General features: G+C 40.8%; 1 protein-coding gene and 1 long non-coding RNA gene across 5 annotated transcripts in view; one reads left to right on the top strand and one right to left on the bottom strand.

Annotated features, from left to right (window-relative positions):
* Positions 1-20,069, bottom strand: part of Trim55 (tripartite motif-containing 55) — a 41,942-nt gene that overhangs the window by 12,082 nt on the left and 9,791 nt on the right. Inside the window, exons 4-10 of one of the 3 annotated variants that reach the window (XM_006232181.4) lie at positions 19,220-19,315; positions 8,340-8,573; positions 8,061-8,083; positions 7,837-7,961; positions 6,399-6,640; positions 4,887-5,174; positions 3,612-3,699 (exon numbers count right to left, since the gene is read on the bottom strand). In XM_006232181.4, the coding sequence (XP_006232243.1) occupies positions 3,612-3,699; positions 4,887-5,174; positions 6,399-6,640; positions 7,837-7,961; positions 8,061-8,083; positions 8,340-8,573; positions 19,220-19,315 (1,096 nt within the window). The remainder of the gene's footprint in view (positions 1-3,611; positions 3,700-4,886; positions 5,175-6,398; positions 6,641-7,836; positions 7,962-8,060; positions 8,084-8,339; positions 8,574-19,219; positions 19,316-20,069) is intronic. The other 2 variants (NM_001012218.1, XM_006232182.4) reach the window with 2 other exon arrangements.
* Positions 5,642-20,034, top strand: LOC120100781 (uncharacterized). Of its 2 annotated transcripts, XR_005500805.2 has the most exons (3): positions 5,642-5,818; positions 17,614-17,837; positions 18,989-19,122. It is a non-coding gene; the product is annotated as an uncharacterized LOC120100781 (long non-coding RNA). The 2 variants fall into 2 exon arrangements; XR_010064190.1 differs by having other exon boundaries at positions 17,614-20,034.

Raw genomic sequence — 20,069 nt, 5'->3', positions numbered from 1 at the left:
TTACATCAGTCAACAAATGCTTTAAAGAAAATTTAAAAAAGACACATGCAAAAACTCCTGGGATCCAAATAAAGCAATGAACGCTATGGCACTGAACATTCATATTGAAAAACAAGAAAAACAATAAATCAACCAATGAAGCTTTTATCATTAAAAAGAGAAAAATAGAGATAAGAAAAAGTAAATACAAGAAGGCAAACTATACATAATAGAAAAGGGACCAGAGATCAAGAAAAACCAATAAAACTGAAAGTTAATTCTTCAAAAAAAATTAGTGAAACTAATAAATAGTAAAAATTAATTTTACAATTAGATCAAAGGTGACAAATTAATTCACTTGAATCTTTTTTATAAAACTAAAACAATCAGTTGGTGGAGAGAACACAGAAAAAAAAATGGCATAAAAGAGAATTAAGAGAAGAGGCCATGCAGGTCCAGTCAACTACATTTCTAGAAGGAAGGGGGAGTCTTTCAACAAAGAAGAGAGACTGTGTCAGTGGAACAAATGGGCAGGTACATGACAACCAAGAAAGGAAAACCCCTTCAGCCTCACCTTACATATTCAGACTAACAAAATCACATTGGCGCTTAAAAGCTAAAATTATAAAACACTATAACACATAGGAGTAAATCTTTGTGATTTTAAATTAAGAAAATAGAATATAAGCCAAAACACATAAATGTAAAGTGGCAAAGTTAATAAAAGCTAAACATACATTTCTTTTCAAATCAATACTGTTAAAAGACTAGGTAAATTTGAAAGATGACAGAAGCATTTTAAATAACCATATTGATAGCTACAAAATGACACAAATTTGTCACAGCTCATTAAACTGTACACTTATAATGGGTGAGCTTTAATATATGTATAGTTCAATAAAGCTGGCTTTAAAAACTACACATTTTCTCCCATCTCGCATCAGACTTCCTCTAATGAGCCACAGGATCTTAAGAATCCTTACATGGACATTAGGGCAGACAACACAGATTGCATGGACTTTGCAGCTTCATGAGCTTCATGAAACACCTGTGCAACCACTGAGCTATAAATAAGCACCCAGGGAGATATTTGCAAGTCAGCATGAAAGCATGGTGTTTCCGTGAGAATGTAGCAACAGTAAACACAATTTGAGAAATGCAAAGAATTATCTGTTCATTGGGCATCTCGTGTGATTATTGTTGACTCTGAATGACTCCCGTCAGGCCCAAGTCTGTGACTCCTCTCATGAAAACATCCAGAAATGGATTCTAAACTTCTCAGCACTAAATCCTCACTTTCTAAAGTAGTTGACAGAGGGATGAATATGAGCAAAACACATTGCATGAAACTCGAAAATATCCTCATAAAGTTTTCCCAAAAAAATCAATTAAAAAAATAAACACATGAAAAGCATCCAATGTTATTTCTACCAAACTCTCTTTGCTTCAGCTAAACACATAGTGAACATGAACCAGAAGGGCAGCGTGCACAGGGACAAGTCTTCCTCAGCAGTCTGGTCAAACCAGGTCTCTGCCCAGTTTTCTAGCAGAAATAAGGTGAGAAAGTTCAAGGTTCTTCCTGCAACGAGTGAGAACTAGCACCTTTTAAAACATGAATTGACAAGTGGGATAAATCCAAATATTGAAAACAGTGATTTTTCATAGAAAACAAAGACAAGATTGTTAAGAATCCACCCTCAATCTATTAAAAAGTAGCACCTTCACACCCCTCCACCAGTGTAGAGGGGGTTGATTTCTGTTTTTCCATGACCAGATTATGTAAGAATTATCTGCTTATGTTCTAGAATCAATGGTGGGATTTTCAGGGAATATGTGGAAAGTATCTGGGAATAGGACCATCTTAAAGGATTTACAGCTCAGCCATTGGGGCCGAGGTGTGCTTCAAGGTGAGCAATTTAGCTTGTGATGCTTGGGTTTCTGAGGCAATACCTCCTGACCTAGAACTATTTAGTAATGACCATCAATGAGTTGGGACAGCACTGGTATCACATCCAAGATGTTAAGTACAGGGTGACATTACAAGCTAAATGTACACTGGACAAATAGTTATCTAGTGGTTCTGTGTATTGAAGTTGCACCGAACTTTGGTACCATTGTGAGGTCTATACAATCCTGTTCATGTCTGATTTCCTGGGTCCAAGAGTGATTCCCATGATGATCAGGTTAGCTTTGTTACATAAAAATGCCTTTTCTCAAATACAAAACTACATAATCAAGATGGCTTTGTAACAACAAATATCAAACCACTGAATCAAACCCCATCCCTCCTGCCTCACTCCCATCTCACCACACAGGCAGATGAATGCATACAGCCATGAAGCATGACAACCCCCTTACAGCCTCAGAGGATATCGTAAGGATACATGGTGACAGAGTTCCAAACTTACATTCTTGGAATGTAGCTGGAACTCTTCAGACAATTATTCAGATCCACAGTTAGCTCCTGCTCCCAGAAACCAGGTAGCTTCCTCTCCCTGTTTTTGTGCCCAAGACCATTGCCTATGCTTCCATTTTACCACAGATAATGTGAAAAGCAGGAGTCAGGCTGATGAATAGATGATATGCATGCTCAGGACGTTTACATGTGCACAAGTTCACAGTTGACTGTTGGGCATAAGGTGGGTGGGGGTTTTGCGCACAGAGTTACAGACACAGCTGGTACACACAGATTCTATAGCCACTGCAGAGCAGATGGCTAATGAGACAGAAGAGGGGCCTATTATGACAGGTTAGGGAATCAAAAATAGCTGGTGCCTTTTAGCTCCAAGGATCCTGGACTTGGCTAAGGGTACATGGAGCAAGGGCTTTGGCCAGTAGAGTGCTTCACTCACAAGTGTGTGCACTTGAGCTCTTCGAATATTGCTAACTAAATGGGTACCTTTCAAAGGATTAAAATCAGAATGTAGGATGTCACTCTCAAAGCAAACATCATAGCTTGACTATGAGAAGTGTAACTTGAAACAAAAGGAAGGAATTGTTGAACAATAAATAGTGGCTTTTCTTTCATTTAGATAATTATGGCTATTATGTGCATATTAATGCCCGGCTCTTCCCTCAATGTACCTAATGACCACTATACTTGTAGTATCTTTGTCTCAGAGACCTCCTCTCCAAGGGAAGACTCTGAAGAGAATAAAGGTTCCAAGAGAACTGAGAAATCACTTAGTCCTAGGCTAGTGCCAGAGACTGACCTGAACAGCATTCTTGACAGGGCACCTCCTGAACGTCTCCGGGAAGACGGGGAATGCTGCTCCTAAACCTACATCAGGCCTACATGCTCCTGAATGGGTTCTTTGCTTCTTTCCCCTCTGCTGAGCTGGACCTAGCTAATGGCCACCTGGAAGGTTCATCCCTACTGGATTACTGAATAATTGTCTATGAAGCCACTGTTTTGGGTCAAGGCTCTCCATGCAGGGATAATGGAATGAGTCTCTTGAGATGGTACATGGGCTCCTGTCCTATAGGGAGGGAGCTCAAGGCCTTAAGTGAAACAGTTTTAGATGGCTAAACCTCAAGGTTTGTGAGAAATGCATCTCTGAGCCTACAAAAGGGGAACACTATGAAAGAAAATACATAAGACATTAGTAAATTGAAAATAAAATATTTCCTACCCATTAAAGCAAAAATCAAGCACTGAATCTGACTCCAGATGTAGTGGAGAATAAGAAAAGCCAGAAGTGCTAGGCAGATTGCTAACTCCTGTGAGAAAACAAGAAGAAATCTTCACTGACATCATCACAAATCATTTCTTTTAGACATATCATTTATACAAACTTTTTGCTTCAGACCAGAGACCTACTATGTGTTACTTGTGGAAACACTGTACTACTGTTAAAGAAAATAACTCTTCCTCATCAAATACAGAATTCCCCCTTAAGTGTCTAGAAATAATCAGTCTATCCTATCTGTTTTGTTTCTTGTTTTTAACCTACAAGTAGCCCTTGAAAGGTTACTTTACAAAGTTTAGTTTTGTCATTTTTGTATCTGTGAATGGAAATCAGATACAAAAGCATGACTCTCTAATTCTCCAAACTGATGTTCCTTTGACACTTAGGGAGATTGGGGCCACTTGAGCAGCTGTAAGATAGTCACTGTTCAATGTCACCTGATGGTGGAGGAGTACAGACCCGCACACGTTGAGTGACAGCTTGTCCTCCTTACACACATTATTAGGAGTCTTCCTGATTCATATTCTTCCTCAGGAAGAAACTGTAAATGGGCTCTGTCGGCTCTTGGAGACACTCAAACATCTAACGAAGCATTAGAAGGAAGACTTGGACTTCAAATTTTCATTATGAAAGTAAGAGTTTATCAGGCTACGATATCAAAAAAATTTTTATCAAGTGTTTCTATAAAAATACAGGAAAGCCTGTGTATTCCTGCCTAGAGGAACACAAGCTTAGGAAGCAGTGGTTTACCTGAGTCTCTAACCATTGCAAGCACATTTCTGGAAGACACAGATCCAAGATTATTTTACAAAGCGAATTTAAACTAATTCAAATGTGTTTCTTGGTGATTGCTAGGAATGATTCCAAAGCAGGTGATTAGTCTTCGGAAGCCCAAGGGGAGATCATAAAGGTAAGTGAACTTCACAAAGAACCAGCCACACCAGCCAGCCAGTTGTTGCAGATAAAACAGCTTTGCACAGCATGCCTAAGGGCTAGGCTTGTTTGCACCCCATCCCCTGGAAAGCCTTGGATGGGGTCACCATGGACAAAGGGAATCCACATTATTTGGTTCTTTGTTTATTCTTGGGTAGAATGCTTAAGTGCAAGCCAGCGATGGAGAATAAGCTAATGCTGCACTCTGCTCTCTGGATGTGGCTATTCCAGCAGGACTGCGGCAGGTGTGGGAAAGCATACAGACATGAGAGCATCAACACTAACCTGAGAGGTAGCTGCAGTTGAACTAGACTCCTTACCACTCACTGCTGCCTGCTCATTGGCTGCGGCTTCTGCTACTTCTGCGGACTGCACACTGGAATCCTCAGCAGCCGAAGGCCCTATTTGACTCAGACCTTCACCCCCAGGAGTGTGAGGTGGGTTGGAGATCATTTTCCGGCTTTGGCCTTTATACCAACTAGGGTAAAACAAGGGATCCGCAGTTTCCGCTGCTGAAGGGCCTGAAGTTTCAGATTGTGTGGTCTGCTGAGAGTCAGTGGGCACCACCTCCCCCTTAATCAGAACAGATGGGTTGGCAAGTTTAAAAAAAAAAAAGAAGAAGAAAAAGAGGAAAGAGCAGTTGGTGTTATTTCCCTTTGGGTTTGAACACCCTGAGCTCTTTGGGTGCTGGGGCAAAATGCTCATCACATGACTGTGTTTCTGTTCTTGCCTTCCACTAGGTGGTAGCCCAGACAGGAGCAATGCACAAGCCTTGAGTGAAATGTTGCTTATGAAATACCATATATGGTGAATTATTGACCAGAACTAACTCTGGCTTTATGCATGTGTCCACAAAACTGATTTTTAAAAGCCAACACTGACCTAATTGATCAAACCCAACCCTTATTAATATCGTGCTTTCTTTCAATGCCAGTGTAACTAGGATACTCAGAAGTTCAAGGTTCTGGGAATTAAAAAGTGTTATATCTGGATATATGCCTATAGAGACAGAGTACCAATTACAATTCCTTGTCTGGGTTCTCTGGGTGCTTTTCCCCCCTCTGTCAATAATCTAAACCCACAGGACAAGAACCAGAATCTTTGATGAGCCTGCTGTTCCTAGCACATGCAATGACTGGACTTCTGTGCACTGAAGTGAACTGGAAATCCACATAAAGTCCGAGTCTGCACAGTGGCCTTCTAGAAGCCATGAGCAGGTATGTCTCCAAATACTTTGAACCACACTTTCTTCAAATGACAAACAAATGGAAAAACAAGCTCCATTCACTTGCCCTCCAAGCAGAAGGCAAAGTTGTGTTTTAGGGTCAATTACCTGAACTACTGTGGTTTCTCTTTTTACTTCCTTTATTATGTACATGAGAGTCATGGTGCTGAAGTAGAATCACTGTCATTTCTCACCTCATATAAATCTACATCGTACCCCATGCTTCCATTGACTAAGGAACAAAAGGTAGACTACATTCCCATGAACAACTCTTACTACACACACACACACACACACACACACACACACACACACACACACAATCACACTTTCTTGACAGAGATTGCCTCAGATCTGAAAGTGTTGTTGGGAGAAAAGTGGCATTAAATTAAATCTTGCTAACCACAATAATGGTAATGAACCTTCTGAATCATCTAGATTCTCCCTGGCATTGTAACTGTCCTGATATGTTCTGTCTGTCGCCTACACATATGGCACACGACTACCTTTTTCTTAGAGCAGAATAAGTTGTTTAAAGTACTTAGCGCAGGAAGGAACTAGTGAATGGTTACCTGTGTCACCAGGACATCTGCAGCAGGTGGCAGGGATGAAACTGAATCTGGAGAGGAAGCAAGTAGTGGCCCTGAGGCAGCCTGGATCTCTGCAGCCAGCTCAGAGGGCTCTGCAGCTTTTTCCAGAGTCTCCTCTTCTCCTGATGATGCTACTTGAACATTTTCTGCCTCTTCTACTTCTACTGCATCCTCTCCTTCTCCTTCTTCATCTACTTCTCCTTCATCGTCTTCATCTTCCTCTTCTAGTGAGATAAGGTATTTTTAAACTTTTTAACTACTATGGTAGCCATGGAAACAGTTAATAACTAGCACCTATAAGCCCAGGGATAGAGAAGTCACTTCAGCTGATACTTGACAATGGTCCAGTCTACCATCCTGAAACCTTGTGCTTCTTACATGTGCCGTGGCAGGGCAAATATGAAAGAACCATTGCTTTGGTTTTATGCCCAGTATAAAGCTGTATGCCCTGCCCCTCATACAACCTCACTCACAGAGCCTGTTCACATTTCTGTCATAGCGAGCATCTCTGTAAGTTGGAGAGAGGAGAGAGGAGGTTGTCAGGTACTTATTTCTGCCTTGTTAAATGGAAATGCAACCCTCTTTCCTATCAGAAAACAATGGCTTATTTTAATTCAGTGAATGCATTCACTTTTCATCGTAATAAATATCATGACGTTTTAAAATCTACTGACCTTAAAATTCACTCAAGTACATCAATGACAGACCTTATCTTCTTATCTTATTAAGCACAAATCATAATCTATTATGATGATTTGGCTCTAAACTTGTGTCTGTGCGGCTGGTGCAATTTCATGGAATAGAGGCCTAGCCCAGAACTGTTTGCATTTCTCTTTATATTGCTATGAATAAAGGCAGTGACAGTTGGCATCAGATGCAGAGTTATTGTCTCCCTCTTGACCAATTCATCAGGCTATAATTCATCAGGCTATTTCTAAGAATGGGAATTCTTAGCCAAAAGTGAAAGTCACAGCTATAGCTCACAGACCCTATCCTAATTCCACACTATGACTGACTTTGTGACTTGTCACTATCTCATCCTCAAGTTGAGGGACTATTATACCTAGCTCATCTGAGCTCATCCTGTGTTTTCTTTTCAACTGATCTTTAATCTTTCTCCTTTACACTACTAGATTCATACTACAGGGTAGAGTTGAAGTTGAGTTATCATCATTTATGTCAATTACTAAGGATTTCACTAACCAGAGTCAAACTCTTGATAATGACATTTAAATACTATTAAAAACAAACAGTCAAAGACCGTGTGATCCTGTAGTAAAACTGAGGATCACATTGGTTTGTGATGCTGTGGAGATCTGGATGTCCATTCTGGAGGGTTTTGCACATCTCCCCCATTCTGCTCACCCAGCAGCTTTCACACATGCACAATTCAAGACAGATAATCAAAGAAGTAACAGACCTCTAGAAAAATCAATTTCACGGATAATTTTTTCTTCTCTATTGAGGTTGACTGTGAAGTTGTTCATGATCTCATAACCTTGTTCTATTTTCTCCATCTGAAACGCCTTCGATGCTTCTGTGATCCTGCAGTAAAGACACTTGTTATTTTCTGTTACTATTTAAAGTCCAGTGACCTTGGGTAAAAATGAAAGTGTGGTGTTCGATCAAAGAGAAAGTACTCACTTTTGCAACAGGGTCTTGGCATTCTGTGAAAGCAACAGAGATGAGCTTACTTGATCTCTTTTCATGAAGTTGGCGAGATTTAATTCCTCTACTTGTGAGTCTAAATCTCCTAGCTCAGGTCTTAAGTGGCACCCTCTCTCTTAATATTGAATGGATGAAGCTTTTAGTTAATGAAATAGACTTTTAAATGAGATATGAATAAAATACTGAAAATGTGATCACAGTTAATTCTCAGCACCCACCCTTTGGGTTTGTGTCTCTGGTGCCAAAAAGTGTTACCTGCAGAAACACTGCCATTTCTGGCTCATCCATGAACTGGATTCCTGACTCCACCAACTTTGATACATTCTCCAGGTGATCAGAATACTTTCTGATAAGAGTTCGGACATGCTCCAGTTTCTCTTCCTGTGTTCGGGTGATGGCTTGGGTCATTTCGGTCTTCCTCTCCTCCAGGATGCTATACAGGTGATCAAACTTCTCACACAGGTCCTGTTTCTGCTTTCTGCAGCACTCCTGTTAGTTGGGTTAACTAAGGTTACAAATGGGTTGTAAGGAAAATCACCTGGACATTTTAGGAGACAAGAGCATTTACCTATGGAAGATATGGACATTTCTTTCCCCCTCAGCTGTATCTGTAGGTATAAACACTGTGGTAACGTTTTAAAAGCTGAGCATCATTGTTTAACTTTCTGAAATCCCATAATAGTCACCACCTATGATACATACCTACATCTGCTCAAGAGAGGGAAATGTTGAAAGAAAGCCCTCCCCCCAACTTCTGCAAATCTAACGCTCACATTTACTGTGAGGCTGATGCCTCATGAATCCATGTTAAATCACCATTAACCCTCCAGCACTCCCATTCATCTGCCTTTGGTTTTTACATCTCTAGGAGGCTCAGTGTGTGTGTGCCAGTGTCTCAAGATGTGACTGTCTCTTTATCCAGAGCCTCAGGGCTGGAAGCAGGTTGAGATAAACAGTTATCTCACTTCACTTTCCTGCCATGACAACCCAAGTAATTCATGTCTAACACCAGTGATCTCGTAGGGACCTTTGTCTCACTCTCTTTCAGCTTAGTAAACCCTTTGTGGCCAGGTCTTGCCTTCTTCTTATGTTTTGAATATTTCCTTGGAAATAGGCTCTGGGTCTGCCTACAAGTGGAAGCCTGCTCCACAAACACACCAAAAAGGTCTTTGTACTCTAGCTTTCCCTTTATTTTATGTTTGAATGCTTTGTCTGTCTCCACAGAAGTTAGAAGAGGACATTTGGATGCCCTAGAACTGGGGCTGTGAACTACTATGTGGGTGACAGGAATTGAATCTAGGTCTTGTGTAAGAGTAACCAGTACCCTTAACTAACAAGCCATCTCTCTAGTTCTTCCCTAGTTGTTTAATGGTGTGTGTGTTGGTTTTGTCTTTTGTTTGTTTGTTTGAAGTTTGTGTTTGGTTTTGGTTTGTTTTTCGTTAGGGTCTCACATTAAAGCTCAAGCTATCGTGAAACTCACTATGTAGCCCAGGCTGGCTTCAAAACACTGCCTCAGTCTCCCACATATTCGTATTAAAGGTATATGTTCCACTTTTTATGGGCATAGTGACACAGAGTTTCATGTAACCCATCCTGGCCTTCAGTGCCCTATGAAGCCAACACTGGCCTCAAACTTCTGATTCTCTTGCCTCTATCTCTCAGTTCCTGAGACCACAGGTATGCACCACCATCATCATTCCTGAACATTATTTTCACTTTCTAAACACCTTGTAATGCATGTAGCAGATCCTGCAGGTGGAACTATTTAAATGGCATGGCTACCATCTACCTCTTGGTTCATTCAGCAAACAACTCTTCAGTACGCTGTTTGTGTCCCACAAGAGTCAAGAGATACAAAAATGAACAGGACTGTGGTTCCTGTTCTTCAGTTGTTCACAGTTTACTGGGGGGAACTGGGGGCTAATAGTATGATGTATCATAAGAGGCTGCATAAAGGAAGTGGCTCATACCATATCTCTGAGCAGCAAGATGTGGAGGATTATTTCAACCCTTAGTGTAGACAAGGGAAATACAAGTGTGGGCTCAGGAAAAACTTCCTAGAAGTGTCTCCTAAGAATAAGTAGAAATGAAAACAGGAAAGGATGTGACAAGGATTAGAGTGATGGCAAGTGTCAAAATGACCAAAGGCCTGTTAGATCAGACACTGTTGGGCTTGCCAAAGATGCATTAGAACTGAAGTCTGCTAGTAGCTTTCCAAGAGAGCCATCTTTTATTATAGTCACTTTGTCCAAAGTTTATCAGCAACCATGTGCCCACTGTAGTCCTGAAACTGCAGTCCTGAAACTTGTCTTTCTGATGTTTAGAAGTGCCACTGCTGGCTTGAGACTCCATGTGAACAACAATGCCAACCAACCAGAACTTCCAGGGACTAAGCCACTACCCAAAGACTATACATGGACTGACCCTGGACTCCAACCTCATAGGTAGCAATGAATAGCCTAGTAAGAGCACCAGTGGAAGGGGAAGCCCTTGGTCCTGCCAAGACTGAACCCCCAGTAAGCATGATTGTTGAGGGATGGCCGGTAATGGGGGGAGGATGGGGAGGGGAACAGCCATGTGGAAGGGGAAGGGGAAGGGGAAGGGGAAGGGGAAGGGGAAGGGGGATGTTGGCCTGGAAACCGGGAAAGGGAATAACAATTGTAATATAAATAAGAAATACCCAATTTAGTAAAGATGGAGAAAAAACAAAAAAAATATACCCAATTTAATAAAGATGGAGGGGGAAAAAAAGAAAAAGAAAAGAAAAAAAGAAGTGCCACTGCTAAGCAGGAATGTAGAATATTTTTTCCTCTATAAATTGTATCCTAGCAACATGTATGGCTCATGATATACTAAGATGTGATCTGATAAAACGCCTACCATTTACCTTTGGTTTTCTTTTCTGTTACTTAATATATGGGAGGCAATTCAAGTCTATGACAGTGAAATTTAAATCATTTGTAATGAGACTGATGTGAAACCACAGAGTCTAGTACATTTTCTTAATGAGTAATAAATGTACTCAGTGGTTTAAATAAAACAACTATATTTCTGCTATTTTCAGCTATAAGTATTATTTTGTTTCTAATTAGGATTTTAAGTCATTTCCACAGATTTGATGTTGATCCAGTTTTTATCATTTTGACAGCAATGTTCATCCATTTATACCTAATGGTGTGGGAAGTACTAACACAGGCTTGGTTGATGCCCTAAATGTAGGCATTATATCATTGATACTTTGAAAACCTCTTATAATTTTACCAGAACCACACAACCAATGATGTCATCATTCTTCCAATTTAGACTCAAAGTCCTTAACTTGACTCCTTCAGTTATATGATCTTGAAAGTCTGTGGCCATTAGAATGCTATAATGTTATAAATGAGCTCACTCCTGTGTAAAGTAAAATTCAACAGAGATGTTGTGTTAAAGGATGTTCTACATCCATTCTTGGTACCTGGCCTGAAGTCAACAAGTCTGAACTCCTTCATCATGGCTACTCCCAAGTCTCCAACTGTGCCCATCCTTGAAAGTAGCCTCAACATTTTTATATAAAGTGAGGTAAGCCTGGTCTGTAGGGATAACCACCACATTCTCTCTCGGACCTGGATCCTAGTTTGAATTTTAGTTTGTAACTTAATTTAGTGTCTGTAGAGGCTGGGAAGCAACAACAGCACAAAGGCCCATGACAGAGCAGAGAAGAAGAAGCCTTAGAAGAGAGGAGAATAGTGCATTGTATAAAGGTAGAGGAGGGGAAACTGAATGGAAAGGTTTAAGTAGAGATGGGCATGGGGTGGGATTCGAGAAGAGAAATTAACAGAAATTCGGGGTGTATGAAAAATCCCACTGCTTTGTCAGTTAATTTTAAAATATAATCAAAACTGACTTTGACCAGAGATATCCTAATGGGTGGATAACACTGCTCTCGGGAGTATGTCCTGTGTGGTACATTCTCCTCTGTGTTGTCAGGGAGGCCTCAGAGGCTCCTAAAACAGTACAAGGTAATGTCATGGCTTCTGATTGGCCACCAAAACTAGATGGTAAGACTTTATTACCAAAGGTATCATACACATTGGTTGGAGGACATAATCAATGTGAAGCTGAGCTGGATACCTTTCCCAGCTGGGTAGTTTTCATAGGTGCTGTTGGTTCATGCTGCTAGGGGAGAAAATCCATGAATAGTCTTAGCCATTAATGGACCATCATATGGGTGGCAAAATGCTATGGGAAGAACTATGTACTTTTCTGAAGTTTAGGGAACTAATGACTTCTACTATAATCCTGGTCTACGGATCATGTCTGGGGAGGTCATAGACCTTAGGTGGAAACCTACTATTCTATTATTGTTTACATAATGGGCATGTTCTCAAACTGCCATCTAATATGTACATTCATACTTAGAGATTACATTGTACTGGGCATGGTTCATGAAGATACTTATAACTGGTCAAAGTGTTCAGAACAAGTGGTGGTTGATTCCTGGCCCTACATGATAGATACATCTATGTCACTCCCTTCCTCAAAGCTCAAAGAACATCACAGAAGTGAGGAAGGGGGATGGGAGGGGACTAAATATAAGAGCCAGAGACAGGGAAGAATGCTATAAAATGCCATCTTCTGAATATGACCTGGCGGTGGCACTCCTGAACTCATAGAAGCTATAGTTACTTATCAAGACCTGAACAAGATTGAGCTCCTGACATTGCTTATGGGGAGGAGGGCTTATGAGTTTTTATCCTGGCTTAGGAACTATTGTCAGTTAATGGCTTCTGGGAGAAAGGGCGGATTCTTTTCTGAATTATTGCCACTGCTAACTTGTTCATGTTGCAGTAAATAGTCCCACATGTAGGTTCATGAAAACAACCTAAGTAAATACAGTCATATAACAACAGAAAGTAGGAGAAAGTTTTGGGAAGAAGAAAATATTCAGACAGTGGTATTGGGAGGAAGATAAGATCAAAATACATTATGCACATGAAATTGTCAAAGAATAAAAAAATTAGTTGGGTTTTTTTGTGTTTTGTTTTTGTTTGTTGTTGTTTTTGTTGTTGTTGTTGTTGTTTTCAAGACAAGGTTTCTTTATGTAGTCCTGGCTGTTCTGGAACTCACTATTTAGACCAGGCTGGATTCAAATTCACAGAGATCCATCTGCCTCTGGAATGCTGGGATTAAACATGTGTACCACCAAGTTCAGCCCAAACAATAAAAATTATAAAATTACATAAAATGTTTGTGAACTGAGCAAAGACTACTTATTAGATCTACTCTGTTGAAAGTGGGCTCTTAAAGCAAGAACTCTCAAAATATTTTAGATTTATATTCTGTAGTTTATTGTGTCAACAAATTAATTAACTGCTTGCTATCTACCAGGCATTACACAGTCCAAAACTTTGCCATGATTTTCCAGTTTTTCGAAAGGGCAATTATAAAATTAATTGTAAATGATAAATGCAAAACAAAATGAATATATTTTTCTAATTTATAGCAGAAAAGAGGCATGTTCTCTCTTGTCTATTTGGCCTTTAACATAATTCTCTGCAGACTGGGACAAAAACAAAAAACAAAAGTCTCCCCCTGGAATATGAAACTTCAGCTTTCACCCCTGGAATCCTAAGATTAGAAAGCTGAAGCTCTGATAAAATATGATTTTCAGGTAACCTAATGTGATTCACACAGGAAAAGCTCTAGAATGGCAAGTCTCACTTATTCGTTCTGTTCCCTCTGTGGCTGACTTGCTGCCCCTCTATTTTGGGGGCAGGACCACTAGAATGCCATCAGCAAACAATAAACACCCTGGCTGTCAGTTTTCTTAGGTTAATTAAGGATCAGGCCTGTGCTACTTAATAAAATGTCAGTCTGAATTACATCCTTCCTGTGACTCTGTAAATATAAACCTGCACTCCTCACGATGGTCACTGTGTAGTAACCTGCACTCCTCTCGATGGTCACTGTATAGTAACCTATGCTCCTCTCAATGGTCACTGTGTAGTAACCTGTGCTCCTCTCAATGGTCAGTATGTAGTAACCCGCACTCCTCTCAATGGTCACTGTGTAGTAATCTGTGCTCCTCTCAATGGTCACTGTGTAGTAACCTGTGCTCCTCTCAATGGTCACTGTGTAGTAACCTGTGCTCCTCTCAATGGTCACTGTGTAGTAACCTGTGCTTCTCTCAATGGTCACTGTGTAGTAACCTGTGCTTCTCTCAATGGTCACTGTGTAGTAACCTGTGCTCCTCTCAATGGCCACCATGTAGTAACTGCACTCCTTTCAATGGTCACTGTGTAGTAACTACACTCCTCTCAATGGTCACTATGTAGTAACCTGTGCTCCTCTCAATGGCCACTGTGTAGTAACATGAATAGTAGAATGGGGAAAATGTTGCCTTTATGGGAAAATGCAGATTTCTTTGTATATATGTGTCTGCAGATAGGAAACTTTGAAGGATGGTCATTGCCCGAAAAAAAAAAATGTGAGTACAACCATATCTCCCTCTTCTCCACAAAACCTTATTCTCTTCCAGGATTTCCCCCTGCTTTTTTTAATCATAGTTCTATATTATAGTACTTTATCATAGATTAATGTCAATTTCCCATCCTTCCTTCCCTACTTTGATAGATAGTAATGTAAATAAGATACACAGTTTATGAACTTGTAAGGTTTTTTTTTCATATAGCTTCCATTTTCTTTTTGATATCTTTGGTTTCTACACTGTGTGTGTGTGTGTTTGTGTGTGTGTGTGTGTGTGTGTGTGTGTGTGTGTGTGTGTGCACTTTGCATCTGCATGGGTGTGCTTAGCTAGTGAATTAAGATCGCATTGGTTGCAGGATATAATCAATCTGGAACTAAGCTGGAAGCTCCCTCCCTGCTGGGTAGATTCATAGGGCTGTCCAGGCTGCTGGGAGAGAAAAGCCATCAGCAGTCTTACCCATTAGTAAACCTTACGTGCTACAGTGTTCACTCCTTAAAACACCAAAGTTAGGGAAACCACTTAACCTCAGGACAATTGTTAAAAGATGCCGCGTATACTTCTGACAGATCAGACTGGATAATTGATGATGTCTCTCTGACTCTACTGCTCCAAGAGTCTGTAACTTAGAAATGTGGAGATGTTTCTGATGTTCTTCAGGCTACAGCACTCGCTTCTCCATTCCCAGACAGTTTTAGAATGTCACCAACAGGAGACATAACCATCAGACCCAGTTTAGGTATATGCCATAGGCATGGCAGAAAAATTCTAAAGTGATTCTGAGCGCTGCTTTCACCATGTAAGGAGTACAGCTCTGTGTCTAAAATAGCCTGAAGATAGAGCCTGAGCCTGGCCACTTGTCACTGAGCAACTGCCGTTCCACCACCCATTTATGTCTCCACCACATTCCTCCAGCATTCATCGGGACACACTTGTGCAGAAATGCAGCTGCATGTGAGATACAGCACTTCAACAGTCCCATTCCACACACACACACACACACACACACACACACACACACACACACCCCTCCCGGAGAAAAAAACAGACATCAAGTTAATAATACCGAACAAAGAACCATCTTAAGTGAAACAAAGATAGCAAGCCCAAGCATTCGTTTGCAAGGCTCCAGTTATAAACACTTAAAGGAGTCCCAGGAACACAGACTAGAATCTTTCTAATAAAGGAACAAATTGAAGCTTTAGGTACAGGCTGAACTTCAGCCCCTGCCCTCTCACTCTGCTCCCAAGCTCAGCAATATAATTCTGTATTGGCCGGAGGTCTGAGATCTCCCAACTGATGCTCACTCTGTTAAATTACATTGTTCCTTCTTGTGAGGAGGATAGTTACGTGACATTTATATAATACTTGCTGTTTATATCATTGGCATCATGGCTTTTCTGGGCTAGTCCAGACCATGGAACCTCCTGCCCCCAGGTAAACCCTGTAAAGCCTAAGAGCAAGAGAACAGACTCAGGAAAGCCATGTAGCTTGATGAGAAATTAAGTCACTGCACTCTGCAAATAGCATGAATCCAGGAAATGTTCTTCCTTCTTTGCTACCAGTATTCTCACAAGAATAGAGCAAATGCCAACTTCCCATTCATTTGCAGTTTTCTCCCTGGAGTGAGCTGCTCAACTTGGCCATTTTGACTAAGCAGGACCCTGATGATCTTCTTACAACATTTACAACAGGGCTCCAGTAAATCAATTGATTATCATCCAGACAAGTGTACATAGTCCATGATGATTCAAGGTGGCGTGATATACCACTAATCTCCTTAAATGTCCCTTTTACCCCAATTCTCTCATCACAACAGTGTGAAGCAGTATTATCATGCCACTGTAAAGCAGGGAAGTTGAACAAATAACATAAGTTGTTCCATCTCCTACCATCCTATGGGGTTTATAGGTGTGAAAAGTGGATGCTTGCCTCATCTCAACCCTTTTGAAACAGAGCATAGGAGTCATAGTTAACGACCCCTACATCTCCGGATGTAACACATAAACAATGAGAAAGCCATACTTAGTCACACATCTGCTCATTCACATCAGTGTTACTATCTATTAAAAATATTGGGCTCACTTGACAAAGGTGCAAAACATAGAAATACGTAAGTAAGACATTGAAAATTGCCAGGCATGATGGCTTATGTCTCTATTCCCAGTATTCAGAAGGCTGAGAAAGGACATTACCATGAGTTCAAGGGCAACATGGGCTACAGCTGATAATCTGTCATAACAAACAAACAACAAACGAAACCTCCAAGTCCAGTCCTGCTTTTAAAAGTGCTGGCCCTTTAGTATTGTCCTCTTGACCTTTCCTCCCATGAAAGTACTGGTTAGACATAAGTGCAGACATTCAAAATGGTCATTACGAACCAGTATATCCTACACAATATGCATAACCCAATACTGCTGATGTTTGTTTTTATCTTATTTTCTTTAGAAGTCCAACAACTGAAATAAACACATGAACATGGATAGATTTTACCTTTCTTCAAAGCACTGAGGAACTGGACTAGGTGACTTTGTGTACCAGAAAATTGCTCTTTATCCTCAGCCAGTTTTTATTTTTATTTTATTTTTATACAGGTTACTCTAGAACTTCTAATCCCCCTGACACACCTTTCTGAGTAGCTGGGATTAGAGGTGTGCAACACCAAACCTGGTATGAAAATGAGCACTTTAAAGACCACCAACATCTTAATGACTTGGAAGTAATGATAATATACCCGCTTTAGAAATCTGTGGAAATCTGTACAAAAGTGTGCCATGTTGGGTGGAGTCATTACCAGTAAGAAAGGGCGATGATTCTGACCTTGGCTGCTCTCCATACTGTCCCTAACTAAACCCCTTCTGCTGATATAGCTTTAAACCTGTACTTTCTTGGCTTGCTCTCAAGTGTAACTAGAGACAGCTGCTTCCTGCTGAGACCCTGGCTGGCCTCTGTGAGAGATGCCTGTTGTCCTTTCTAGCATAGCCTGAATCAAGTTGTTACCCTCACTCAAGACCTCAGTGGACCACAGCTCTTTCCACCCATCTTCTGATGTCTTTATCCCAGACAGGAAGCCAGACGCTACAGAGAGTCCCAGGAGGTGGCTAGAGATTGCCTCGCTCAACACAAGTAACAGGCTATTTATAACACAGCAGACTGAACCCAGCCCACAGTGGACTGCTGATTCACGGCCAGCGCCTGACTGAGCTCCACGGTAAATATGAGGAAACAGTTTATATTCTCCATTTCTGAATCTCTTAGGCTCTTCGCCAAAAGAAAATAATTCTTCCGTAAGTAAATCTCCGTGTATCAAAGATCTTTTTAGTAATATGAGTGTGAAGAAGAAAGGAAATTGATTTTGGTGATGTGTAAATCTAAGATGCGATAATTACAACCAATTGAAGTCCTGAAGCCATCCTCTGGAAATGGTCTTAGACTTATAATAGACTTTGTCTTGATAATAGAAAAGTAATAAGATCACACACTTCATGCCAGGTACTGTGCTGGGCGTCTTCATTGAGCCTGTAGTCTCTACAGAGTAAGCGTGGTTGTCCCCTTTTCACAGAAAAGGAAACCAAGGCACTGGACATGCTTATAGTAATATGTATGGACTTAAAATCATGATTCTAGATTCTAGATTCAAAATACAAAGAAAATACAATGCAATAGCATTTGTAAAATTAAAAGGCATGCATACCATGGTGATTTGAGTGAGAATAGTCCCCTAAGGCTCACATATTTGAATCTTTGGTCCCTAGTTGGTGGAACTTTCTCTGGAAGGATTAGGAGGTCTGGCCTTATTGGGGGAGGAGTGTCATAGGGAGTAGGCTTTGAAGTTTCAAACCCACGAGGCTCAGTCTCTCTGCCTCAGACTTGAAGATACGATGTAGGGATGTAGGTTCTCAGCTACTGCTGTAGTGCCATACCTGCCTGTTGCCATGCTCCCCTTGATAACTGTGATGGACTGAACCTCTGAAACTGTAAGCAAATCCCCAGTTAATGCTGTCTTTTAAGTTGCCTTGGTCATGATGTCTCTTCATAGCAACAGAAAGTAACTAAGACATACATGTATAAAACAATCTGTGTTTTATAAGAGTGCACACACACAAAGAACTGTTACCTTTGGGAAATGAGGACAAAGGGAAACGAGAGATAATAAGAGAGGCCTGCACACAACAATGAAGAGGGTGTGGCAAAAGTGAGTGGTTAGCGTCTCAGCCTGTTAGCCACTACTGGGGAGATTTTTCCCCAATCAGGGGAAACCTGATGATTGCCAGGAGAGCACAGGTGTGTAGTTCACACCTTTACAAGACTTCCTGAAGCACCGATCAGCATATCTGAAGACTGTTCCATTTCCTGGGAGAAATCTTGTTAAATAATAACAACAATACTCATTTCCATTGCTGGCCACTGATTTGGCTTGTTGCTAATTTCCAATAAGGAGTTGCCTGAGGAAGAGCGTGCACACAATAACTCTCTGACCAACTGTGATAAAAATCCACCTCATCAAGCTCAGGTGAGTTCTCCAAAGCACCAGAAAGTGTCAGAGATATATCAGGAAGGAGGAAAGAATGGAACATTGGGAGGGGGTTTCTAGTGTGTCACTGAGACACTCACTATTTCCTCGGAGTCTCAGGATTGGTTTTGATTCCCTTCGAGTCAGCTGACTTACCTCAATAGTTTTACAGGTGTCCTCCAGCTGGCTGATCACACCCTGGACTCTGTCGTTGCTTCCCACAAGTACAGCAATACCATCACTGAGCTCTGACTAATGAAGAGAAAACAAGACTCAAGATATTAGGGCTTTCCCAACCATGGATGGTTATGGCCTGCTCACAGCATCGCCCTCAAGGGGGGTTAATCCCTAAGGAGTAAGCAAGCCTACAAACAAGCTCCAAGCTCATGAATTTCTCCTGAGACATATTCTTATCATGGATGAAGAAGAGGAGGCTGCTCATAAAGCTGCATTTCCAGTTTAGGCTAGTAGGATTGCTCAGTACTGCCCCTCCAGCCTCTGACCCCAGAAAAGAACTCTGAGGATGAAGGTGGCCAAGGAAGGCCAGAATTTTCTGTCATTATTAATTAAGGTGTTAATTAAGTACCTGTAAGAGGTAGGTGTGGGGTATGACTCTTTATACAAAACCCAGAAAATATAATTAATCCCATCTAAAGACTGAGGCTGGGGCCAGTCATGGGAAACCTGTGAGCCTCTTGATATTTCAAGCAAACTTTGATATATACTTGGCTTTGGGATGAGGCTCCATAATTTTCACATTATTGATGGAGAACTGGAATCTGTTAAAAAACACAAAGAAAACCTAATTATAAGCTTTCGATAATAGTGTATTGAAGCTGGAGGTTTCTAAACATTACATAAGTAGAACAATGTGACAGACACAAATATGTCATTTGGAACTCAAAATGAATTGTTTGTCTAATGCAGTTCAGGACTAGTTTTACTTGAGCAATAAATGCAGTAAATATTCACCTAGTGTGTGTATGTATATTTCAATCCTACGATT

This window comes from Rattus norvegicus, chromosome 2 (assembly GCF_036323735.1).
Source record: "Rattus norvegicus strain BN/NHsdMcwi chromosome 2, GRCr8, whole genome shotgun sequence".
NCBI classification, from domain to species: Eukaryota; Metazoa; Chordata; class Mammalia; order Rodentia; family Muridae; genus Rattus; species Rattus norvegicus.
The sequence above is the reverse complement of the archived record's forward strand: the minus strand, read 5'-3'. Positions and strand labels throughout refer to the sequence as shown.